The following is a 25,437-nucleotide window of genomic DNA, read 5'->3' as shown; positions in this document are numbered from 1 at the left end:
TGAGGCTTGGTTTTTGGAAAGAGGAAGACAAAATCATTCAGTTTCCGGGATCCGACTCAGAGCTGTACCTGTCCTGCGCATTAGCGGTGCAGTATGAGGGGCACACTCTAGAATTGTTGTAGTTGATGCTACCGAATTGCATATTTTAAAATACTTGGATAGACTAGGCGGCGACTCACGTCTTTATAACCAGCGCTCCGGCTGGGCATGGTGGAGCAGGCCTTTAATTCCGCACTTGAGAGACCTAGGCTGGTGGATGACTGAGTTCAAAGCCAGGACTGCAAAGTTCCAGGACAGCCAGGACTGTTGCACAGAGGAGCCAAAAGAAAAGAAAAAAAAATCCAAAAATCAAAAATAACAAAAGCAGCACTCGTGAGGTACAAGTAGGCAGATCTGTATGTAGGCCAGCCTGGTTTAGATACTCAGTTTCCGGGCAGCCAAGGCCACAAAGTGAGACCCTGATTTAAAAACAAAACACCTAGAAATTCTAGCAAATTTTGACAAAATCTGACACAAATTTTGCCATATTTTCTTTTGAGTGACCTGAAGACCCCCTTTGCCTGTTTTATCTCTTTGTTATTTTCTAAGATTTATTTTTTATTTTATGTGTGTGGATGTCTTGCCTGTATGTCTGTGTAACACTGTGTGCCTGGTGCCTATGAAGATCAAAAGAGGGCATTAGATGCTCTGGATCTAAGGTTACAGACAGTTATGAGCTGCCTTATAGGTGCTGGGAATCAAACCCCTGGGTCTTCTGGAAGAGCAGCTAGTGCTCTAAGCCATCTCCAATCCCTCATTCATTCATTCATTTTTTTTTTTTTGATTTTTTGAGACAGGGTTTCTCTGTAGTTTTTGGTGCCTGTCCTGGAACTAACTCTTGTAGACCAGGCTGGCCTCGAACTCACAGAGATTCACCTGCCTCTGCCTCCCGAGTGCTGGGATTAAAGGCGTGCGCCACCACCGCCCGGCTCATTCATTCATTTTTAATTTTGTATGTATGTAGTTTTTCCTGAATACTTGTATGTGCTTGACATACACACCTGATCAGAGACCAGAAAAGGGTATTGGACTGAAACCAGGGACAATTGTAAGCTGCTTCATTCCCTCTTGATTGTTTCAACACTTTATTTACAAACCCGATTTACAAACCAAAGTGACTTCAATTTTCCAGAGCTTCTACCACAAAGATTCTATCCATCATGGGGCTCAGCAAAGTCATTGAAGCCCACCTCATCCCAAGCCCCAAATCAACCCTCCTTTTTTTTCTTTTTTGAGATAGGGTCTCACTATGTACTCCTAGCTAACCTAGGATATGTAGACCAGGTCTGCCTCAAACTCATGGAGAACGACCTCCCAAGTACTGGGATAAAGGCTTACACAGCAACCCCTTTTTGAACTCTACTGTGACATGTGATGTGAACGAGATGTCCCCTGTATTCTCAGGCATTTAAATACTTGGTCCTCAGTTGGTGATGCTGCTGAAGAAAGCTTAGGAGGTACAACTTGTTGGAGAAAGTACATCAGCAGAGGTGATCTCTGAGAGTCTAAAGACTCTTGCCAGCTGGGTACGGAGGCCCATATTTCTAATCTTAGCTCTCAGGAGATAAAGAAGAAGTATCTCTGAGTTTGTGGTCAACCTAGTCTACATAGTGAGTTCTATAGAAGCCAAGGCTATATAAAGAGACCGTCTTAAAACAAAACAAAAAAATAATTGAGTTAAAAATAAAGATGTGGGACTGGAGAGATGGCTCAGTGGTTAAGAGCACTGACTGCTCTTCTAGAGGATCCAGGTTCAATTCCCAGCACCCACATGGCAGCTCACAATGGTCTGTAATTCCAAGATCTGGAATACATTCAGGCAAAACACTAATGCACATAAAATAAGAATAAAAGTCATAAAAATATTTTTGAAAAATATAAGGATGCTTGCCATTTAGAGTTTACTCTCTCTGCTTCCTTTTGTGGTTTGAGGCATAAGCCCTCAGACTTCAGCTTCCAGCTCCAGGTGCCATGCCTGCCTGCTGCCCTGCTGCCCCACCTTGATGATGATTGACTTATCCCTTTGGAGCCATAAACCCATCCTTTTATAAGCTGTCTTGGACATGATGCTTTATCACAGTAACAGGACGGTAACAGATGCAGAAGCTGGGGCAAGGGAGTCGTCTATTACTGTGAAGGGCTGATCATGTAATTTTTGAAGGAATTTGGAAGGTTTGGGGGCTTTTTGAGCTAGAAAACTGGCTACATTGTTGTGTAGAACAGTGAATTTTTAAAGAAGATTGATTTATGTGTATGAGTGCTCCATCTTCATGTGTCCCTGCACATCAGAGGAGGGCATCAGATCCCATTAGAGATGGTTATGAGCCACTATGTGGTTGACTGGGATTTGAACTCAGGACCTCTGGAAGAGCAGTCAGTGCTCTTAACTGTTGAGCCATCTCTCCAGCCCAAATGTTTTAATTGTTGTGCTGTCCAAATCTACTGGGAGAAACCAAGACTTCATTTAAATTTAAATTAAATGAATTTATCCTTTGTTTTTCTGAGACACAGTTTTTCTGTGTAGTCCTGGTTGCTTAGAACTCGCTCTGTAGACCAGGCTGGCATTGAACTTACAGAGATTTACTTATCTCTGCCTCCCAAATGCTGGGGTTAAAGCCATGTGCCACCACGGCGGCCTGCTCCATCTTCTGTTTTTTATAGTTAGCCCTCCTCCAAATCCAATTTGAGCAGTCAAGATGCTTTACAAAACACAACCCTAGGGTAGAAGTGTGGCTCAAAGACTGGAATAAGGCCAGGCCCAGGGTTCCAATCCAAGCTCAAGCTCTGGGAAGAAAAACACTGAAGAAAACCAAAACAGCCCTGTAAGGTTCTCCCCGTGGCAGCCCATATTCTAGAATAAAATGCAAAATCCTAACTGGGCTTACAAGTTTGTGGCCCATTCGCCACTCACCCTCTCATTCCTTGTACCCCAATTCCAGCATCAGATCTTCTGTCACCCTGTTCTGGGTCATGAGACAGTGTTCCACCGCCTGAGCCATTCCCCTCCTGATAGTGGCCTCAAAAGGTCTGTTAGGCAGACATTCAGGAGCAGAACTGAGGGACACACATCGGGAGAGCACAGCTGTGGTTTCTGGTTCCTTCCCTTGGTCCAGACTGTCCATTCCCTCCCCTGGCTGGTGAAGAACTGGTAGGTGCTAGTGTGGTATGGCGCCTGCACCACAGGATAGTTTGTGAGTCCGGCAAGGGGCTGGAAATTAAAACACACACACACACACACACACACACACACACACACAGAGAGAGAGAGAGAGAGAGAGAGAGAGAGAGAGAGAGAGAGAGAGAGAGAGGAACAAGAATGCCCCCTTTATTGTGTTCCAGGGCAGCTTATATAGGGCTCTCCTTGACTAATGGCCATGCCCTAACTCTTGGGATTTTCAGCTGCAAGCCCACCAGAAACCAACACCCTGCCATCAGGCACTCATGAGGGTCTCGTGCTCAGAGCAGCTGCAAGCACAGGGAAAACAAGTTGTTTACTCTGGCAGGCAAGGGGTCACAGGAAATTCAGGGTCTGCAGTCCCCAACAGTGTAGGTCTGCTGTTTGTGATTGAGGGAAAGGACACATATGGTGCTTTCTTATCAATCCTCTACCAGGGGTGTTAATGTACACATCTGCACATTAGTTCTTATGACTACCCTACAGCAGAACATTTCAGATAACTAGCTCGGATTTTAGAATGGGAGATATTCTGGGTCATATAGCAAGCTCCTGAATCCCAACATGACTTCAAGCCCTTGTCAAGTGGTCATGATACTTCTACATTGGTATTTACATTTCTGCATTGGTATATTGCCTGCATGTCTGTGTGAGCGTGTCAGATCCCCTGGAGGTGGAGTTACCAGCAATTGTGAGCTTCCATGTGGGTGCTGGGTAATGAACCCAGGTTCTCTGTGAAAACAGCCTGTGCTCTTAACCACTGGGTCATCTCTCCAGCTCCTGGCCATGGTATTTTTTTTTTTTTTTGATTTTTGAGACAGGGTTTTTCTGTAGTTTTGGTGCCTGTCCTGAAACTAGCTCTTGTAGACCAGGCTGGCCTCGAACTCACAGAGATCTGCCGGCCTCTGCCTCCCGAGTGCTGGGATTAAAGGCGTACACCACCACCGCCCGGCGCCATGGTATTTCTAAACCTAGCATTGGTGTATCCCTAATGCTGACTTTTCATCCCCACATAAAAAGCATTCGGGAACCATACCTGCCTCTCAAAATAAGGGGGATGGGGTCCTGAGTGGCTGTGGTGGGGGACCGATTTTAAGAGGCATCAATTGGGGGTAAGGTTGTAAGTCAGTGGTAGAGCACTTGAATAGCACACTTCAGCCCTCAGTTAGTACCTCAGAAAGGAAACCGAAAAGGAGTAAGGTGAAGCAGAAATGAATTCTAGCATCTTTGCTTTTGGCTCCCTTTTCATTGAGTTACAGGATTATTTCCTTATTGAAGCCATGTTAAGTAACTGGTCCAGAGGGAAAACATTTAGGGCCACTTCTTATGTAAACGCGGGGTCTCGATGACTGCTTGCCTCTGCCTGAGTACCAGGATGACAAGTATGTACCAGCAGACCTGGATTTGGTGGCTTCACTTAAGCTGCTTCTTACAAGAGCTTCCAAATCTTTCCTGACATCGATTTCTCATCTGTAGGACAGAGATCTCCTCTGAGTTTAAAACACAGCTTCACTTTGAGTGTGACACACACTTTATTTAATGGGTGAATGCCAAACATTCCAGAAACAAAACATTATTTTCATAAATAGAATATTCTTTGAGAACAAATCTTAATCTCCCCCAGCAGTCTCAAATTTCTGTTAGCATAAATTACTCAAATAAAATAAGGCTTCAGGTTTATTCAGTTACATATTTATAGTGTGGCGGTCTGAATGAGAACGGCCCTATAGGCTCACATGTGTGAATACTTGGCCCTCAGTTGGTGGAACTGTTTGGGAATTATTAGGAAGTGTGGTCTTGAAAGAGGTGTGTCACTGGGGGTGAGCTTTGAGGTTTCAAAAGACTCTCTGTTCCCAGTTAGTCCTCTCTGCTTAGTAACTGTCTCAAGATGTGAGCTCTCAGCTACTGCTCCAACACCACGCCTACCTGCTTGTCTGCTGCCCTGCCCCACCAGGATGGCCATGAATGCTCCCTGGAACTGTAAACCCCAAATAAACTTTTTAAAGTTTATACCTTGGCTGTAGTGTCATCACGGCAATAGAGAAGTAACCAAGACATTTAGGTGAATGATTTATCCCATGTGAATCTTTTGGTGCTGAGTGAGCCTGGAGCTCCGATTAAAAGCTTTGCCACAAGTATTACATGTGTAAGGCTTCTCTCCTGTGTGGATCCTCTGGTGTATAATCAGGTGTGAGCGCCACCTGAAAATCTTGTCACAGTCGTCACACTGGTGCAATTTCTTTACAGTGTTCACTTTTTTAGAATTCAAAACGGTGCTACTTTCAACCGTGTTTCCAAATTCATAGTGCCACTGGGCTCGAGTGTGGATCCTCTGGTGTTCAATGAGGTATGAGCTCCGGCTGAAGGCCTTTCCACACTCACTGCACTCATAGGGCTTCACTCCAGCATGGATTATCTGGTGTTGGAAAAGGGTTGAATTTTGACTGAAGGCTTTTCCACACTCGTTACACTTATAGGGTCTCTCCCCGGTGTGAACCCTCTGGTGGATGGTGAGCTGCGTGCTCATACTAAAGGCTTTCCCACACTGCGTGCATTCATACGGCTTCTCTCCCTTATGGATCCTCTGGTGATAAATGAGACTGGAGCTCTGGCTGAAGGCCTTTCCGCAGTCATCGCACACGTAAGGCTTCTCCCCGGTGTGGATTCGCTGGTGCTGAATAAGATGGGAGCCCTGGACAAAGCCCTTCCCACAGTCGTCACATTTAAACGGTTTTTCTCCCGTGTGAGTTCTCTGGTGGCGAATGAGTCGGGAGCTACAACCAAAGGCTTTGGTGCACCTGTTGCACTTGTAAGGTTTCTCTCCAGTGTGGATCAGTCGGTGCTGGCTCAGGCGAGAGACCCATCTGAAAGCTTTTCCACACTCCTCACACTTGAATGGCTTTTCTACAGTGTGATTTCCCTCATGGGCAATGAGACTTGAGTTCCCTGAAGTTCTTGGCATTTGAGATTTCTCCCCACTATGCATCCTCTGATGCTGGGCTAGAGTTGAGCTCTGGCTAAAGGCCTTGCCACACTCCTGACAGGGGTAGGGCCTCTCTCCAGTGTGAGTCCTTTGATGTCTGACCAGCTGTGATTGCTGGCTGAAGGCTTTCCCACACTCTTGACAACTATAGGGCCTCTCTCCTGTGTGGATTCTCTGATGATGGATGAGGCTTGAGCTCTGACCAAAGGTTTTCCCACATTCCTCACATCGGTAGGGCTTCTCTCCAGTGTGGATTCTTTGATGTTGAATCAGTTTTGAGCTCAAACGGAAAGCTTTCCCACAATCAACACACTTAAATGGTTTCTCTCCGGTGTGGATTCTTTGATGCTGATTGAGTTGTGAGCACAGCCTGAAGACTTTCCCACATTCCTTGCATTCATAAGGCTTCTTCCCAAGGCAGTTACTTGTGTGCGTCTCCTCTAAGCAGTCAACTAGGTTTTTTTGGCACTCTTGACATCTGTATGGTTTTTCCTGTCCACTCACTTCCAGATATGGATCCAGGTTCAGAGTTGGTTTAAAGACTCTACCACATTCTTCACAGTTTTCTGATGTCCCTTTCACACTGTCTCTCTGTTCGTCAGGCTGAGAACCCAGAACAGTGGCCTGTAGCTCCTTGCACTCCTGTGCAAGTATCCTGGGGACAGTGTCCTGGGGAGCCATAGTCTCATTACTGAGATGATGCTTCTGGAAAAGGGGGCCACCCACTCTTAGTCCAAGGCTATCTGAGCAATTCTCTGACAAGACCTTGGAATCCAAATTGTCTCCAAAGGCAGAAATCTGCTTTTCGGGAATGTTCATGTACTCACAGGTCTGCTTGTGATTGGTTCTAATAGTAGAATCTGAAATAAGCACAAAGTAAAAATGGTCTTGACATCTGAGCTCAGAGAAAAGGCAAAGATGACCAGTGGCTTGTGGGAGTGCCAGCACTTCAACACACCCCAGTGGGAAGTGTGGCAAGGAGATAGGAGGGGAAATGCTCACAATTTAGTTCACTGGACAGTGATGGCATACTCATGTCTACAAGGCAGAGGGCTGAGAGGTTCATGTCCTAAGAGGGTCTACAAGAAGGGTTTCACCCTATAGGGCACTGAGGAGGCAATATCTTAGAGTAAGCAAAACAGACTGGACAGAACAAGTGTGAGGACAGAATTCATCAGAGCAGGTCAGCGTCCTGCACATGTTAGCTGGCAAGTGAGGACAGTGGGGGTGTCTGACCAAAACATAGACAGGAATGTTGAGACCATGGCTGAAGAAGAGGTGGTATCTTAGCAGGAAGATCCCAGAGCAGAACTGGGTGCTCAGCCTATCCATGACTGGCTTCTAAGGTGGGCTTCTCTGAAAAGAACTGAAACTGCAAGCCCACATCTGGCACGCCTTGCTATAGGTGTGATGGTTACTTTTTACTGTCATGTTGGTACAATCTTGGACTACCTGGAAAGAGGGAACCTCAACTAGAAACTGCCCAGGCCAGTGCCTGTGGCCATCCTTGTCTTTATTGATGATCTATTATGGAAAGACCTAGGCAGTTTTATCCAGACTGCATAAGAAAGTGGGCTGAACACATGGAGTGTAGGATGGCACAGTGTTCCTCCATTGTTTGGGCTTCAGCTTCTGCCCTGACCATGACCTGGAAATGTAAACCACAATGCACCTTCCCTTCCGGAGTTGACTGTGGTTAGGATGTTTGATCATGTGACAAAATAGATGTGAACACTGAGCCACTGCCTGAGTGACCATACCCGGTAGTTCACACTGATTTTTTTTCCCTGGGTCAAGTGTCAGGGTCTGAGCACCTAGACCAAGAGGCCTTCATGATATCTACTTTCCTTCTAGACTCTCCAAATCCACACAGGCTGCCTGCCTTTCTGTCCTGACCCCATAGGCCAGATTTCTCTATGACCATTAATTACAAGACACATAGTAGTTAAATGGACAAGTGTTTTGTGCCCCCTGCCTTTCTGCCTTCCCAGAAGTGGCCACACACACCTAGGTGTGGTTGTTTCTAGGGTTGGTCCTCTGCAGTGTTCTTTAGTAGCCCAGCCTGGTCACCAGGACTCACCCCAGCTCCTTCTTATTCAGACCTTCTGTAATAGGGCCTGGGCCTCACCTGTCTGGCAAATCCATGGTGCCTCTGTCCCCTCTGCTCCCTGTAGGTCAAGGACCCATGGCTCTTGTCCTTGCTCCAGTCGAGAGATCAGTTCAGGCTTAAAGACCAGGAATCCTGCTGTGTGTGAGGCAGAGAAGGAGAGGATAGAAACATGGCCAGGAGTCAGTCCTGCTCCTCATTCTCAGTCATGAAGAACAGGAGCTGCTAGACTGTGCAGAACCTATCGGGAGGGTGATGAGGGATGAGGCTGGATACATTGCAGCCCCTTCTCTCTAGCTCCTTAGATTAGACAGGAAGGGGCACCCAGACTCCCACAGTCTTCAGAGAACACTGTCACTGAAGAAGAGGCCAGATCTACTTGGGGTGCAAGGGGAGTAGGAAGCTTAAGCCCAAGACAGCACCACATTCTGCAAAGCCACGGCCTTTTCTTCCCCAAGTTCAAAAGACAAGGATACTCCAAGAGGTAGGGGTAGCCAAGAAAAAAAAAACTTAAAATTAGTAAGCAATTAAATAAATGAAGATTTCAAATCACAAGTAGTGGATCCAGACTCCTTTTATGGCCAGTTCATAGAAGTGGGGAAGGTGTTCATCCAATCAGGGATCCACAAAGCGGGCCTAGCCAGATGGCTCAACAGTGAAGAGCTCCTCTTCCAGGCCTTCTCCTAGCACCTACATAGCAGCTCTCAACTGTCTATAATTCCAGTTCTAGCAGGTTCACAGACATACATGCAGGCAAAACACCCATACATGTCAAAAAAAAGATAATAGAGTTTGGAGCTTCCCTCAGGCCTCCCACAACATGGAAAAAGAGGCAAAGGCATCTGCAAGATCCATCAGCCGTGTCTAACCTGCAGCCCACTGTCACACACGACAAAGACAGTGATGAATGTGGCCCAAGAAAAAGTCATGAACTTGACTGAAATGTGAAATGTCTTTTTGTTTTGTTTTGGTAACTCAACTGTAAGGTTCTTGAATGTCAACCTTGTGAAGGATATCATGTCACGATATCAAAACGTTAAACAAATGGTACAGTAATAGGTTCAAGTTTAAGTAAAGGCAGGGCCCCACGCTCATCAGAAAACAGACAGCATTTCTTAAAAAGAAAAGAAAGCTTCAAGGCCAGCCTGGTCTACAAGAGCTAGTTCCAGTACAGAAACCAAAAAAGCTACAGAGAAACCCTGTCACGGGGGCGGGGGATCTGACCAAAGTTAACATGAGGAGAAAATATGCAAGTATTGATAGGTATATTTTTTCTATTTTTTCTTTTCTGAGACATGGTTTCTTTGTGTAGCCCCCACCTGCCTCTGCCTCCCGAGTGCTGGGATTAAAGGTGTGTGTCACCACCATTAGTCTCCTAGCAATCTGGTGGTAGAAAGGACAGGCTGCCAGTGTGCACGTGTGGGTGTGGCTAGAATCTCAGTTAACCAGTGCTGCAGCTGAACATTAGCATCATCACAGAGAGGCATGCAATGCATTTACCCTGCACTTTTCCAAACTCTCCTATGCTGGGTGCCATGATACACATACACTTATCATCTCAGCAACCACTCAGGAGGCGGAGGCAGAAGAACTGCTTACTTTAAGCCCAGGAGTTCTAGGCCAGACTGGGTAGCAGAGTGAGGTGGCCATCTCAAAAAGAAAAAAAAAATTCAGTAACGTGAAGCTACTGTTGAAGCAGAAACTACGGGGAAAGAGCAACATTTACTTTGGAACTGGGTAGCTTGCCTAATGGAGCGCAGTTTGTCACAGGCACACTGTAGCTGTATGTGCAAAGGGTCTGAGGAAAGACAGAACACGCAGATGAGGCTGCTGGTCACTGAGCAACACACAAAAGAAAAGGCCACTATATACTAGGCAAGAAAGCTTAGGGACTGACCCCACAGAAGGCTAAACCCTAACGAAGGAAGAAAACCATCACCATTCCTGGCAGGCCAGGACCCCAGGGGAAGTAGATAGGGATGATCGAGCAAGTCCTGGCCACTGTACTCCATGTGTTCGCCTCTATCACAGTGACATGTGATAAGCAATCTGTGAATCTTAGACAGCACTTGCAAAGTGCCGAGTAAACTTAAATTGTGGGTGGTATAATCAGTAATATCCTTTGTTAAAATTCTGATATGTACATTCAATAATGCGCTTTTTAACATGTCAACTTGGTTTCGGTGAAATCTAACACAAGATATACTGAACATCTAAACACCCACAGGTCAGTAAGGCACAACAATCCGTTTTGCTGTTGTTGTTTTTTTTGTTTTTTAAGGCAAAAGAGCTGCACAAGTACATGATTTCAGAACCTAACAGTAATAAGCAAGGATATGACAGAATGCCCAAACTCTCAAAAACTAGACAAACACAAAACCAACACAACCTTAAGTTGTTTTACTTTCTTTTCCTTTGTCTTGCTTAGTTTAGTTTAGTTTTGGTACTGTTTTCAAAACAGGGTTTCTGTGAGCCCCGACTATTCTGAACTTGTTCTGTAGACCAGGTTGACCTCAAACTCAGAGATCTGCCTGTCTCTGCCTTCCGAATGCTGGGATTAAAGGGATACACCATCATGCCCAACCTGCTTTTTTTTTTCTAAGCTAGGGTTTATCTATGTAACAGCCCTAACTCTCCTGAAACTAGCTCTTGTAGACCAGGCTGGCCTCAGACTCAAAGATTACCTGCCTCTGCCTCCCGAGTGCTGGGATTAAAGGTGTGCGCCACCACCGCCCGGCTTGTTTTGTTTTTCTTTTTGCTCTCTGTGGTATAGGGATTGACCCCAGAACAACTTTGTGTGCAACAGAAAAATGCTCAACCACTGACCTGTACATACTCCAGCCCTTGCTGTATACTACTTAAGACATCAGAAAACTGGGTTTTGTCAGGTTGTATGGGATGAACAGCTATAGACCTGGTCTAACACTGACAGAAGTACCTGGTAAACCAACTACATCCCATCCCCACCTACCCCACTCCTGGCCCACCAGCCCAGGCATCCTCTCAAGAACTCAGGATACTCCCACATTGTAGGCGCCAACATGAGGATGGGGCCAGCCCTGAAGCGGGCTCAGCAACAGGTGAAACCAGCACAGCAACCAGCAGGTAAGACATACATTCTACCACGAAGCTGAAACAAACTACAGAGCGGTATGTGCTGGAGCAGCCTGCAGGGAAGGCAGCAAGAATGGGAGCGGTGTGACGGCAGGACCAAAGGAAAGACGGGACTCAAGGTATCACTGACACTCTGGTTCCAGAAGTTTTTTCTGGAGATTCCTTGAGCTAACAAAAAGATTGTTTTTCTTTTTCTTTGTTGTTGTGTGTGTGCGTTTTCAAGCTATTTCAAGTATGGGTTCTATTTCTCACATGGTAATTTAATAAGCTTAGGAAAAACAGATATTTTACTGGTTCCCAGAAGTGTCCCTACACAGTAAGGACTAAGCTGGGTGGGTGGCACGTATAAACCCGGAGCTGGGCTGGCACACTCAGATTCAAGGTTTAGCCCCTAAGTAAGGCACAAGCAGTTAGCATCCACATCCCCTCTCTCTGACGAGTGAGGGGTGGATGTACGGAATGGATCCCCAGGTGTAGCCTCACCTAGTCCAGACACACTGCTGTGGTTCTCCAGCATCACCTCCCTGTAGAGGGCCCTCTGGCCAGAATCCAGACATTGCCACTCCTCCCGAGAGAAGTGCACAGCCACGTCGCCAAATGTCACCGCCTCCTGAAATCAGGACACACACTAGCACCCCAGAAGTCCTTAGGTGCCAGCTCCAATCTGGGACTACAACATATCTCAGGCAGGTGACCCATAGGATTGGACTAGAGTCACTGGGGTCCTTTCAGCTCTTAAATCATAGGTGGAGAGAAGGGACTTAGTCCATGGTAGTGATCTTAATTCCTCTCCACTGAGCAGGCACAGCTAGGCTCTGGTCTGGGCAGACATTGACTCACTGCCTCAGACACTGAGCCTGGCAAGAGCCACAGGGAGGGCCAAAGCCAGAACTGTGTTCAGGCCCAGTGGAAAGGCAGATCCCCAAAGTAGGAAGTGGAGGCTTGACAGAACCAGTGGGGAATGCAGGCAGCCAGGCTTCCTACCATCAGATTTGGAGGGTGGGATCCACTTGCCTTGACTCAGACACCTGTGAGAAATTATGAAAAGACAAGAGGTCAGGGCGGAGGAGGCTCCCAATTCCCAGAGTAATCCAGGGGTTTCTGCATCCCCGGCTTCTTCACCACCAACCCCAGGCATACAGGGACACCAGACTGGGCAAACACAGCCCTGACATTTGAGTATCAGCCACCGAGCCCCTTGCCTGTGTGGGGCTGCGGGGTTGGATCACTTCACAAAGACATTAAGAATGGTTGCCGGGGGGCCACACATTCAACTAAACCACGGGAGAGGCAACCGTGAATTTGCAAGAAGTTTGCCTTCATGAGACACCTAGAAGAGACAAATAAGACCACAACTGTGATAGTGCTGAAGTAAGGGGACTAGGAACGTGGTTAAATGAGAAGCCCTGGTGAAGTCCGAAATAGTCTTCCCCCAGGGGCCCAGGCCAAAGTGATGGTGGAACAAAGTGAGCTAGTATGTGAACCAAAGAAAGCAACCGAAGCAGTTAACCGAAAGCAGGAGACGGGGCTTAGGAGAAAGGACTTCAGGGGGAAAACTGAACCCCTGTTCACAAGGATCTAAATTCCAGAATAGGCTACAGCTGCCCTAAGTCATAAGGATTCCAGAAGTACCCCTCAGCTAAACCAAAACAAAGCCCTTAGGCCCCTCCCTAGCCCCACCTCCCCCCACCCCCGGGCGGGGTCAGAACGGGAGGACGCTGGCTTCCTTCGCAGCTTTTGGACAGGTGTCCATGCCATTGGCTTGCCCAAGCAGCAGTGAACACTGGAAAAGCATTCCTCTCTCAGACCCAAGCATTTGGACAGCCAATGGGAAATCGCGGTCCCAGACAGAGGACAAAGCCTGAGGTGCCATCTGAGTCCAAAACCGTGACAACACTTTCAGCCTCTATAACTGACTTTAGGCTTTCAAGGTGTAGAACTGAGGGGGAAGATGGTCCCAGGAAGTGGTTATTCAGGAAACTAGGGAGGCGGCAGGCGGGTCCAGTCCTGGAGGGAAGCCGCCTAACTCAGGCCCAACACTGGAGCTCGGGAGCGGGCTGGAGGGGCTGTGGTGCTCGGCTATTCGACTCGCATCCGCGGGGACCAAGTTCCGAGCCAGGCACTGAAAACAGCCCCGAGCCGCCCACGCTTCTCATCTCTTCTGGGGGCCTCTTGCCCTGAGGACAAGGAACGCAATTGCGCCGACTCACCCAGCCTGGGCGCGTCTGGGACCCGCCAACAGAGCGAGCCGCCGGAAACAGCTTCGCACGCCCATCCCTCCGCGTCCCGCCCTGCATACTTCCGCCCTTTCAGATCCGCTCGCCGGCCAGAGCATCTCGATGGTTCCCCAGCCCCGCCCCCGAGGTTACAAGAGTAGGGGCGGGTCCAGACGCGCGCGCTTGCTCTCTCGCTGTCTGTCCCTCCCTCCCTCCCTCCCTCCCTCCCTCCCTCCCTCCCTCCCTCCCTCCCTCCCTCCCTCCCTCCCTCTCCTCCCTCCCTCCCTCCCTCTCTCCCTCTCTCCGTCTGTCTCTATGTCCGTAAAGAGCTGGACTAGCGTCTAGGGCAGGTCGATCCTGGTATTTCAGGCTGACCCTGACGAAGCGTAGAAGCGTAGCCAGATGCGCTAGGACCTGAAAGGCTGTGAAGGGGACTCCTCAGTGGAGGTCTCTTGCCAACTGCTCTAGTCTGGAAATCGGGTGCGTTTGACACCGTACTTCAAACTCTCCTCAGCTTGTTGCAAAAAGGAGCCGCACAGAGTGTCTGACCTCCCAGACCACACATCTGAGACTCAGAAGGAGAGCAGAAGTCACTAACAGGATCTGGAGATACACACAAATGCCAACACGAAAATGTGAAAAAGTAAGGTAAAGTCTTACTTCAACTGTCCATCTTTAACCATGGTGACGTAGAGTGAGAACAAGTTGGGCCAGCCCACTAGAGATGTCTACCCCCAAAGCCTTCCTTGGAGTCAGACACCCGAGGCATCTCATGCTTTTTGTAATACTCTTCCTTAGTCTATTTTTCTTCTCTGTCTCTGTCCCTGCTCCTTGACAGGATTTCAACATATAAACCAGGCTAGCCTAAAATTCACTTTGTAGTCCAAACTGGATTTAACTTGCAGTCCTCCTGCCCCTGCCCCCAGGTGCTAGAATCCATGCCAGCGCCTTCTTTATTAGGTAGACATGGAGGTTGAAGCATAATATTCAGGCTGAAGAAGGATGAAAGATCCTGTCTGGCCTCACTGCCCACTTGTCGCCAGCTCTATTCCTGAGCGGGCATTCTGCCCTTACTTCGAGGTCTGCAAGCAAATACTCAGGATGACCACAGTCTTTTGTTCTAGGAACAAGTTTATTATGCCAATAGTCAAATCTCCAATTGTTACTATAGCAGATTTAAGTAAACATCAAAACTATAACAATCATTAGCCAATCAATCACATCACACATTCCACTTCAATCAGCAAGCATTCCTATGCCCTAGGCAAGGCCTTCTACCCTATTTTACTGAGGCATTGGTGTATACGACCTGATGATGGTTCGTGGCTCTCAACGTAGACCTCTGGATCAGCAAGTCTTGATCCGCAGGCAAGAGCTAGTTCTCTGGCTCTTGGAAGGTCTCAGCTGTCAAGTTGCTGGTTCGTTGGATTCTCTATGACTGCTTCTGACAGCGTGTCTAGCAAGTCATTTTGAGAATGTCTTCTGGCCGTGGGCCTCGGGTTTTTATACTGTTTCTAGCTGCCTTACCTCCTTACTTCTAGATTAACATGCATGTCTGCTTATCATATAATTACGTCACACTTGTTCACTCAACTCAAACTTCTTATCATCACTGCACACATTGCTTCATACTTTTTAGTTTCATTTTGTGTGTCACTTAATATTGTTTCTTAACACTCCTGGACTTGTTTGTCCTTACAGACTCATAACACCACTCCAAAGCCTTTACCCAAAATCCCTTAGAGTCCTTGAGCCCCAAAGTCAGAGTTTTGAGGAGAAAGCACCTCTTAACTTCTCAAAAATGCCCGCTCCTAACTCTTCTTGCCCAAACAGTGTTCTTAAACTATAGGAGAGCCTGGGCCTTATCTTCTATTACCTAGGAGAAACTAGCAAAGGGGATTGAGAGGTTGGCAAAACATAAAGGATAACTTTACTGGTGATGAGGGTGTGAGTGTTTCAGGGAGGATAGGATAGAGGGCCTATTGTGTTAGTACTGCTGAGAGAGTGTGAGATGAAAGGAAAGGGGGATTTTAACGATATCTGCAGGCTATTAGGAAGGAGAGAGAGAGAGGTGTGTGTGAGTGTTTGTGCTCATGAGCTGCCCCAATGATTCCTGCTTTGGTCACCTCCTAACTGAAGGCTTTTGGAACCACCTGATCTTTATACTATGTCCAAAGACACAAGACTTCTGTTTCATTGACATTTTATTATGTGTCTACATTCTATTTTTTATTTATGTGTATATGCAGCTGTAAGAGTGTATGCTGCAGAAGCCAAAAGAGAATGTAGGAACCCCTGGATCAGGAGTTACAGACGGTTGTGAGTCACCTGATGTCAGTGTAGGAACCCCTGGATCAGGAGTTACAGACGGTTGTGAGTCACCTGACGTGAATGCTAGTGCCCTCAACAGATCTGCTCTCTTCTGATGTGGGTTGTCCTGTATATGTGTTACTCTTATTGGTTAATGAATAAAGCTGTGTTGACCTATGGAAGGGCAGAATATAGCCAAGCTGGCAGAGATAAATAGAGAGAGTAGACAGAGTCAGAGAGAAGCAATGTAGCTGCTGAAGTAGACAGACGCCCCAGAACTTTTACCAGTAGGCCACAGCCTTTGTTTATACACAGATTAATAGAAATAGGTTAATCTAAGATATAAGAATTAGTTAATAAGAAGTCTGAGCTAATAGACAAAGCAGGGCTATAACTAATATAGTTTCTGTGTGATTATTCAGGTCTAGGTGGCCAGGAAATGAACTAGTAGTCTCTGCTTACATGTAGGACATTTTGTCTTGCCAGAAAAGGAGGCAGGAGCAGACCCCAGAGAAGATCCCAAGCTGCCAAAGATACTCCAAATATGAGGAGACCAGAACTTAACAACAACCTGGAATTTCTCCTGAACAGTAGTGTTGACCCTAGAGTGACAAAGAAACTCATTATGGAATTTGCCTTCAATGTGACAAGGCTAGCAACAGCAAGTTGCATCAACAGCAAGACGTCAGGGTGCGTCAATAGCAATCAAGTTGGAGTTTATTAAGAAAGGATTTCTGGAGCTAGAGAGATGGGTCAGTGGTTAAGAATACCAGCTGCTCTTCCAGATGTCCTTTGTTCAATTCCCAGCACCCACGTGGCAGATCACAACTGTGTGTAGCTCCAGTCCCAGAGGATCAACACCCTTATACAGCTATACATATAGGCAAAACATCAATGTACGTGAAATTTTTTTTAAAAATCATTAAAAAATTTTTTAAAAATCATCAAAATTTTTTTTAAAAAAAAGACTTCAAGTTGGATGGTGATAACAGTTCCTCCCGTGGTGCCTGGTTTTGGCAGGCTATTCTCAGCCCTAGCATAGAAATTTCTAGAGATATTTTAATGCTTTAGAATCCCTGTTGTAGTAGAGGCCAGGAGATCACTGTGTCAGAACCAGCTCTGCCATGCTATCTTGACTTTTCCAGAGACTACATGTGGGCAAGGAGTAAGGATTACCTGTTTTGAGTTTTGAGAGAGTGGCCTGTGGCTCCTTCAGGCGAAGCAAAACAAACATCAGTGGCAGCGGCCCCATTTTCAGGGGACTCGGACTTCGCAGCTCTCCTTGGTGCTGCCGACTGTAGGCTACCATGCTTCTTGCTACGTTTCTGATCCCTCAGCTGCAGAGCCACAAATGATCTAAACAATTTCCCGTACCTCTGTGGGCCTAGGCACATGGCCCCTTCTAATCATATCAACCTTGCTCAGCTGTTTGGAGAAGAAACAGTCTGCACCCTTGGCACTCATGATGCAACAAATCATTGGAAATGCAGTAAAGTAACCTGAACATCTGTGGTAGTGACACCTTGAACTAGAACCAGCAACAAGCACATTGCTGTTTAGGGACGGCCTGGCTGCTTGGCATTGGTAACTCTACCAATGGGTGGTACAGCAGTCAGGAGAATGTGTAGCTACAAACACAGGCATTTGTAAAGGAAAAACAACAACAACAAAAAAGGCAAACATGCTACCATCTTCCATATTTTTTATATATTTTTAATCTTTATTCAGACACTCTTCATGTGTTTATACTGTGCCTATGGAATTTCAGGTGTAACTGTGCACAATGGGTTCCTACTTAGATGAGTACAAATAACCAAAATAACCATAGCCAAGACAGAATAGAGGGAGATCTGGGTGTGGTGGCGCACGCCTTTAATTCCAGCACTGGGAGGCAGGGCAGGTGGTTTCTCTGTGAGTTTGAACTCAGGTTGGTCTACCTAGTTCTACAGCAGCCAGGGCTACACATTGGATCTCTATCTCAAAGGAAATACGTAAATTGATTAAAATGGAGGACAGGAACATTTCTGGGCATGTTTGATTTGCATTTTTTATTTTTATTTCTCATTAATAAGGGAGAGCTCAAATGGCAGTCCTCGATTACCACTAATTATACAGTCCTGCATTTGGGGACTCAGCAGGGGTCAGCATCTGGAGGATAATGGATAAGCTCTGGGAAAACACCTTCGTGATCATGGTATCTCCCTTGCCAGGTAAGTATATAAGTTCTTTCTTTAAATTTTTTTTTTCATTTTGCTTCCATGTATGTCTGGGTACCACGTGCACTGAGTATTTTTTGTTTCTATGTATGTCTATGCATCATGTGCATGAAGTACCTACAGAGACCAGAAGAGGGCATCAGAGACCCTGGAACTGGAGTCACAAATAGTTTTTTTTTAATTTAATTTTATTTATTTTGACTTTTTGATTTTTCGAGACAGGGTTTCTCTGTAGCTTTGGAGCCTGTCCTGGTCCTCACTCTGTAAGCCAGATTGGCCTTGAAATCACAGAGAACCACCTGTCTCTGCCTCCCTGAATGCTGGGAATAAAGGCATGTGCCACCCCTACCCCTTGTCCGGCATCACAAATGGTTGTGAGTTGCCAAGTGAGTGCTGGGACTTGAACCCTAGTCTTCTGGGAGAACAGTTAGTACTCTTAACTGCTGAGCCATCTTTTAGTCCCAGTTTCCATAAATTCTACCTGGAAAAGAAAAATGAAAAGGAAAGGGAACCTTGAAGGTGCATCGATATTGTAGTTTTTCCCTAAACAGTGCCTGCCATGCTTAGCAGTGAGCACAGGCACAGCTGTAAGGCTTGTGGCTCAGCAGTGCGACACTGTCGCCAGCCTGGGCCCCAAAATCATAATGGATTTTCCTACCCATCTCTATTTATGTCCAGATGCTGCTTGGTAGAAGTAGGTAAAGCTCATTGCCAGTAACCACATGCTTCCAGCTACCAGCCACTCAGTCATCACAGATTCCCAGATGTGCAGGCGCACTGGGCCAGGAGGTGTCCACCAGGCTCCATCTAGTCTGAGGCCATTTGGACCTTGGGAGATAACCTTGGGGTCATTATCCTCTCATTATAATGATGAAAGCCACCCACCGGTTCCCTAGGAGAAATAGGAAATTAGAAAAGGATAAAGGTGGCACCTTGACCCCTGAAAATAGATCTCTTCACAAAGATATGACAGAGTTGGGAAGATGGCTGTGCTTGTGATCACAGAGTTAGGAGGCCGAGAGTTGAGCAGTCCACACCAGTCTGGGCTACACAGCAAAACTGTCTCAAGACAAAACAAAACTCTCAAAATATCTGCTGGGCGGTGGTGGCGCACGCCTTTAATCCCAGCACTCGGGAGGCAGAGGCAGGCGAATCCCTGTGAGTTCGAGGCCAGCCTGGTCTACAAGAGCTACTTCCAGGACAGGCACCAAAAACTACAGAGAAACCCTGTCTCGAAAAATCAAAAAAAAAAAAAAACAACAACTCTCAAAATATCAATGATAGCATTCATACCACAATTCCCATAACCCAGTCCTAGTTAAAACTCAGACTCCAAGGTCAGCCTTTCTGGCCCAGGCCTGTAATCTTAGCACTGGGCAAGGGACAGAAATAGATCACCACACATTCAAGACCAGCCTGGGCTAGTAAATTCTAGGAAAACATGAGGTAGAGAGTGAGACCCTGTCTTTACAGAGCAGCCGCTGTTATGGGAATCTGTCTGAAATAACTGCTCTGCCACCAATGAGAGCAAAAGAGAAATGTCCCCTGTTGACCAGAGCCAGGACAGCTCATGAGAGGCTTTGGTCCTGAGTTCAGTGTGTACACTCATTTTATACTCTAAAACCACAAGGTGGGGCAGGCAGGTTTTATTTTATTTTATTTATTTATTTATTTATTTTAAGCAGCAGTGACCCATTACTTCAACTATTTCTTCAGGCCATTCTGTTTCAGGTAGCAAATGATGTCATGTTTGACAAACTGGCAGCACAAACAGTGCTTTAAGTAAATCACTAAATAAATCACCAAATCAGTATGGTCTTTTCTACTTCACCACTACATAAAGATTCAGGCCTTAGATCTGCCCTGGGAGAAGAGGATCCACTCCAACTCTCTGCTCATGACCTTTAAATAAAATAGACTGTCAGCCTCAGGAACTGTTTGATTACTTGCCAGCGGTACTACTGAATAAAAGAACTTGCAAATCCAGAAACAGAATCAAAGGAAGCATTGTAGCCTCGAGGCTGTTCAGAAGACCTAGGCAGAAGAATTGTACAAATTCAAGGCCAGCCAGGGCTTCATAACAAGTCCATTTGAAAAAATGCTTTGTTTCTATGTGGCTTAAATGCCCACAGGTACAATTAAAATTATAGGTACAACTGAGATTACATCAGGACTGATTCTCCAACAATGTCCGCATTAAAAAAAAAATACCGTTGCAATAAATTTGAGGGCTGGAGAGATGGCTCAGCAGCTAGAAATACTAGCTGTCTGATTTCCACTGACTCCAGTTTGTGTGCGGTGTGAAAAATTACTTTGGGCAAAAGATAGTCCTTAGTTTGAAACAATCTTTCTTTGTCTCAGCGAACTCTGCCTCCTTTGTTTTACCGAATTCTTTCCTTCTCCCTTATCCTCCCCCCTCTCGTGCTTTTGCTCTTGTTCTGTGTCTCTCTTTGTCTCTGCTTGGGTCTTTGTGTTTCTGTCTCTCTGTCCAGGGTCTCTCTCATAGTCCTGGTTGTCCTGGAACTCATTATGTAGACCAAACTGGTCTCGAACTCACAGAGATCCTTCTGCTTCTGCCTCACAAGTGCTGGGATTAAATTTGGCTTGTGTGGGTTTTTTGAAACAAGGCCTTGCGATATATTTCATGCTGGTCTGGAATTCGTAATCCTCTTGCCTCAGTTTCCCAAGCGCTGGGATTTCAGGCCCGCCACAAACACCCAGCCCAGGCGTTAGTAATTTAATCTGCGCTTTAACTAAGATTTAGTTTATGACAATAAGGAAAAGCAGCGTGGTGCACATCCTACTAATTGAGGGCAGAGAGTGGATTCGGCTAGCACTGGCACAAGAGTGGTGAGCATCCCCACGGCTCTGCCCAGTCCCAGCGTCGGGGCGCCGTGCTCTGAGACCCTAAAGAAGCACCGGAAGTGCGCTGCCACCGTCGCCGCGCGCGCGTGCGCAGCTTAGCTGTTCCGCCCCCAGTCGGCAGTCCGCTTGCCCCTCAGCGCGGGCCGGCCCCGGTGTAGGTGGGTGGCTGGTCCAGAGGGCCCTGGCCGAGGTGCGGCTCCCGCGGTCCTGTCGCTTTGCAGGTGGGCACGGACAGCCGGCAGGCAGGTGCAAGGGCGTCGAGTCGTGGACAGACCACGCCGAGCCGAGGGACTCGGCGGGTCTCGGGCTGGCTGCCTCAGCTTCTGGCCAAGGGCGCTGATGATGCTGCGACACTTGGGAGGAGGGATAGTGGAGGAGGCAGCGGTCCCGGCCAGACGGGCCACCCAGCAACGGGAGGACCGGTGGGAGGGACAAGCCGCTGGCGGCGACGCGGCTTTGGGAGGCATGGATGTGAAGGACGATGGCCTTTAGGTTTTGCCAAGAGCTGACCCTTGCCGCCTGTTTCGTGTCCTCTTACACCCGCAACCCTGTGAGGCCTGCTGCGGTGAGGCCCAGAGCCTTTTCCAGGCTGGCCCTCAAAGGCTGAGGCGGTGCTATGCGCCCATCTTTGGTGTTCTGGTGCATGACCGGAGCTGCCAGCTTGCACCGTGCTTGGGGCAGTTTTCAGTTTGGATAGCAGCACGGGACAGGTCACACGCTGGCTCTCACGGCTTCAGTACACCCCAGAAGGCCACTTCAGAAGCAAGGTCTGTCGTCTTCCTCCGACCGTCTGTCCACTGCCCCAGCTGAATGGGGCTGAGTTTGTCTGTTTTCTCTCCCCGAGTGTAAGTTGGGGAGGCCTCAGGCCGGGGCTGCCTCCTGCCTACCACGGATTCCAAGGTGGTTCACCGGCCAGATGGCTGCCAAGTCCTGCTCCGGGGCTCCGGTGAGTTACTCTTTCTCCCTACTGCCCTGGTTACAAGCCGTCTCCTCTAGAGCTGCGAGGCGAGCCAATAGTGAAGCTGGAAAGGACTAGGATGCAGGGATAGCGCTCTGTGTCCTATCGGCCCTTGCCTGGTCCCCTGCTCGCAGCTCTGCTACCCCATGAGAAATCAAGAAGCCACACCCCTGGTGCACTCTCAGCATATTGTCATTCCAGGGAGAGATGCCTCTGACCTTCCAGGATGTGGCTGTGTACTTCTCCAGGGCAGAAGGGCAGCAGCTGGGCCCCCAGGAGCGGGCACTCTACCGGGATGTGATGTTGGAGAACTATGGGAACGTGGCCTCACTGGGTGAGAAGTGCCCTGGAGCCCTGGCTCACAGTGGGGAGTCTCTAAGGGACATTGGGGCTGATTCAGCCCTTTAATTCCCAAAGGAAAGAGGATCCTGCTCTTGTCCCCAGGGACCAGACTGCCTAGTTCTAGGAACGATTTTCCAATAACCTCACAGTGTCATCCCTTTCCCCGTCTAACAATAAGAGTTCTTAGGCGTTTGAACTCTTTTGCCCGTTGGTCTCCCCTGACCAGTGTGCCCATGCAGGCAGAATGTTCTCTATCTGGTGTGGAGGACACAGCAGGCAGGGTCCTGCTCCACCCCCCACCCCCACCCCATCCCGAGGCTGCAGCAGCTCATCCGGGTTCCTCATCCTTAACAGGATTTCCAGTCCCTAAGCCAGAGCTGATCTCCCAGCTGGAGCAAGAGGAGGAGCTGTGGGTCCTGGATTTTCTGGGACCTGAAGAAGCAGAAGTCTTAAGAAGCTGCCAGACAGGTGAGCATAAGCCAGAGGCTGGTCTCAGGAATGGCCTCACAGAACCCTGGCTTTAGTAGCTGGAGGGAGGGCTAGAAGTGAAGGCAGATTTGGTAATGGTATGCAGTCCGCCCTCTCTAAGGGAAGACAGTGCTTGCATGCATGTGCTTGACAGGTTTCCTTTGCCAGTTCCTTTGCTTTGCCTAAAAAAAAAAGGTGGTGGTGGCACACGCCTTTAATCCCAGCTCTTGGGAAGCAGAGGCAGGCAGATCGGATCTCTGTGAGTTCGAGGCCAGCCTGGTCTACAGAGCTAGTTACAGAGCAGTTACACAGAGAAACCCTGTCTCAAAAAGAAAACACCAAAACCAATATTGTAGTTTCTGGTCCTAACGTGATTTGTTCTTTTACAAACCTTCATGAACTTTTTTGTAGAATATACTTTCTCTTCTCTTACTAGCTGCGGGTTCTGTATCATGCTCCTTTCTCCTTCATCTCTTCCTCAGTGTTGGTCAGCAGTACTTCCTTGTTCTTGAGACTAGGTCTTTTTGTGTTTCTCAAGCATGTCTCAAACACTTGGATCAACACTTTTTTAAAAAAAAATATTTATTTATTATGTACACAATATTCTGTCTGTGTGTATGTCTGCAGGTCAGAAGAAGGCACCAGACCTCATTACAGGTGGTTGTGAGCCACCATGTGGTTGCCGGGAATTGAACTCAGGACCTTTGGAAGAGCAGGCAATGCTCTTAACCACTGAGCCATCTCTCCAGCCCCAAATATTTGTTTATTTATTTATTATGTATACAATATTCTGTCTGTGTGTATGCCTGAAGGCCAGAAGAGGGCACCAGACCTCATTACAGATGGTTGTGAGCCACCATGTGGTTGCTGGGAATTGAACTCAGGACCTTTGGAAGAGTAGGCAATGCTCTTACACTGAGCCATCTCTCCAGCCCCAAATATTTGTTTATTTATTTATTATGTATACAATATTCTGTCTGTGTGTATGTCTGCAGGTCAGAAGAAGGCACCAGACCTCATTACAGGTGGTTGTGAGCCACCATGTGGTTGCCGGGAATTGAACTCAGGACCTTTGGAAGAGCAGGCAATGCTCTTAACCACTGAGCCATCTCTCCAGCCCCAAATATTTGTTTATTTATTTATTATGTATACAATATTCTGTCTGTGTGTATGCCTGAAGGCCAGAAGAGGGCACCAGACCTCATTACAGATGGTTGTGAGCCACCATGTGGTTGCTGGGAATTGAACTCAGGACCTTTGGAAGAGCAGACAATGCCCTTAACCGCTGAGCCATCTCTCCAGCCCAGATCAACACTTCTGGAGCCTCGGCCTCCATAGTAGCTGAGACTAAAAGCATATGCCACCACGCTTAGATCATTAACGGTCTTTGTTTTGTTTTGTTTTGTTTTCTGTTTTAGTTTTTCGAGACAGGGTTTCTCTGTGTAGCTTTGGAGCCTGGACCTGGAGCCTGTCCTGGAATTTGTTCTTTAGACCAGGCTTGTGTGCTGCCACCACTTGGCTCATTAGCGCCCTTTAAAATGTCTTTTAGAGATCCCTCCCTCCCTTCCCTTTGCCTCAGCCTCCTCAGCTTTGAACTTGTTGTGTTAAGAAGGATGGCCTTGAAATCCTGATCCTCCTGCCCCTGCTTCTCAAGTGCTAGGATTATATTATAGGCATGTGCAACCACACCTAGCCCTTTGAATGTTTATTTTATTGACTCTGTTTTAATTGTCAGCTACTGCTGGGGCTCATTCTGTTTTCTGCTCTTCTCCTTGTTCCTCTCTGTCCCGTTTTGTTATGTGTACTGTTCCTCACTGTTAGAGGGGATCGTACTTCATCTAGTGTGTCTTCACATTTGCTGTACTTTATTTCTTAAAGTTAATCATATCAATTGTTTGCCCTTTATTAGTTGTTGATCTTTTTACCAAACATGAATGCGTCATCATTTTTGAGTGATTTATTTAGGCTCTTTTGGACAATTTTTATTTTCTCAAGTTTTTACAAATTTGAAATTCGCTGCATGAAGCCTTTCTTTTCTAAAATTGGAAGCTTAGATCATTGATTTATTTTTTTCTTTTTAAAGATGTCTAAAGCAAGGCTTTATGAAAGTTCAACCTTAAATATAGTTCACATTTTACAGATACTACTGTTGTGTATGCATGTATGTCTGTGTTGTGGTTTGTGCATACTTTAGTTCAGGTGGCTGCTGAGGTCAGAGGCATCAGATCGCTAGGAGATAGAGGCATTGTAGGCTGCCAAATGAGGGTACTGGGTACCAAACTCAGGTCCTCTGGAGATCAGTATGTGCTCTTAACTACTGGTATATCTCCTGGCCTGTCCTCGTGTGTGTGTACACGCATGTATGCATGCACACGTGGTGTGAGTGCTGTGTAATGAATTCATGCATGATAGGCAAGTGCCCTACCAATGAGCTATATCCTGAGCCCTTTTTGTGTCTTATTTTGAGACAGGATCTTAGTTGCTCATGCTGGCTTTGAGCTCACTTTATAGTCTAGACTGACTTTAAGTTTTAAGTTTGTGATCTAACCTGAGCCTTCGAGTACCCAGGATTATAGACCTGCACCATCAGGCTTAGATACATTTCAAGAATTTTCCTTAGGCCTTATTAGTTTTTTTTTTTTCT

General features: G+C 47.1%; 2 protein-coding genes across 8 annotated transcripts in view; one reads left to right on the top strand and one right to left on the bottom strand.

The window, feature by feature from the left end:
• Window positions 1-4,727: 4,727 nt before the first annotated feature.
• Window positions 4,728-15,150, bottom strand: Znf7 (zinc finger protein 7). Of its 4 annotated transcripts, none has more exons than XM_087898899.1 (5): window positions 14,944-15,150; window positions 12,403-12,446; window positions 11,902-12,028; window positions 8,326-8,442; window positions 4,728-7,057 (listed from the first exon to the last, which is right to left on the bottom strand). In XM_087898899.1, exons 2-5 carry the CDS (start codon window positions 12,403-12,405, stop codon window positions 5,286-5,288), a joined length of 2,019 nt encoding a protein of 672 aa, XP_087755025.1. In that variant the 5' UTR covers window positions 12,406-12,446; window positions 14,944-15,150; the 3' UTR covers window positions 4,728-5,285. The 4 variants fall into 4 exon arrangements, with proteins under 4 accessions (XP_087755025.1, XP_087755026.1, XP_087755024.1 ...); XM_087898900.1 differs by lacking the exon at window positions 14,944-15,150 and adding an exon at window positions 13,629-13,786 and having other exon boundaries at window positions 8,326-8,439; XM_087898898.1 differs by lacking the exon at window positions 14,944-15,150 and adding an exon at window positions 13,629-13,785.
• Znf251 (zinc finger protein 251) overlaps window positions 13,914-25,437 on the top strand; it is a 31,995-nt gene continuing 20,471 nt past the window's right edge. Inside the window, exons 1-5 of one of the 4 annotated variants that reach the window (XM_087898903.1) lie at window positions 13,914-14,277; window positions 18,017-18,154; window positions 21,870-21,971; window positions 22,185-22,317; window positions 22,680-22,793. In XM_087898903.1, the coding sequence (XP_087755029.1) occupies window positions 21,942-21,971; window positions 22,185-22,317; window positions 22,680-22,793 (277 nt within the window). In that variant the 5' untranslated portion in view covers window positions 13,914-14,277; window positions 18,017-18,154; window positions 21,870-21,941. Of the gene's footprint in view, window positions 14,283-18,016; window positions 18,155-21,138; window positions 21,247-21,869; window positions 21,972-22,184; window positions 22,318-22,679; window positions 22,794-25,437 lie in introns of those variants that run through there. The other 3 variants (XM_087898902.1, XM_087898906.1, XM_087898905.1) reach the window with 3 other exon arrangements.

This window comes from Myodes glareolus, chromosome 19 (assembly GCF_982192425.1).
Source record: "Myodes glareolus chromosome 19, mMyoGla1.1, whole genome shotgun sequence".
NCBI lineage: Eukaryota > Metazoa > Chordata > Mammalia > Rodentia > Cricetidae > Myodes > Myodes glareolus.
This window is presented reverse-complemented; position numbering and strand designations above follow the sequence as displayed.

What these genes read in the sequence shown, in the direction of transcription:
- Znf7 (XM_087898899.1), bottom strand. An exon ending in CAGCAGTGTGTCTGGACTAG is followed by an intron (nt 8,443 to 11,901) that starts GTGAGGCTACAC and finishes CCTCACACACAG; the next exon opens with CAGGATTCCTGGTCTTTAAG. An exon ending in ACCATGGATTTGCCAGACAG is followed by an intron (nt 7,058 to 8,325) that starts GTGAGGCCCAGG and finishes TGCTTATTTCAG; the next exon opens with ATTCTACTATTAGAACCAAT.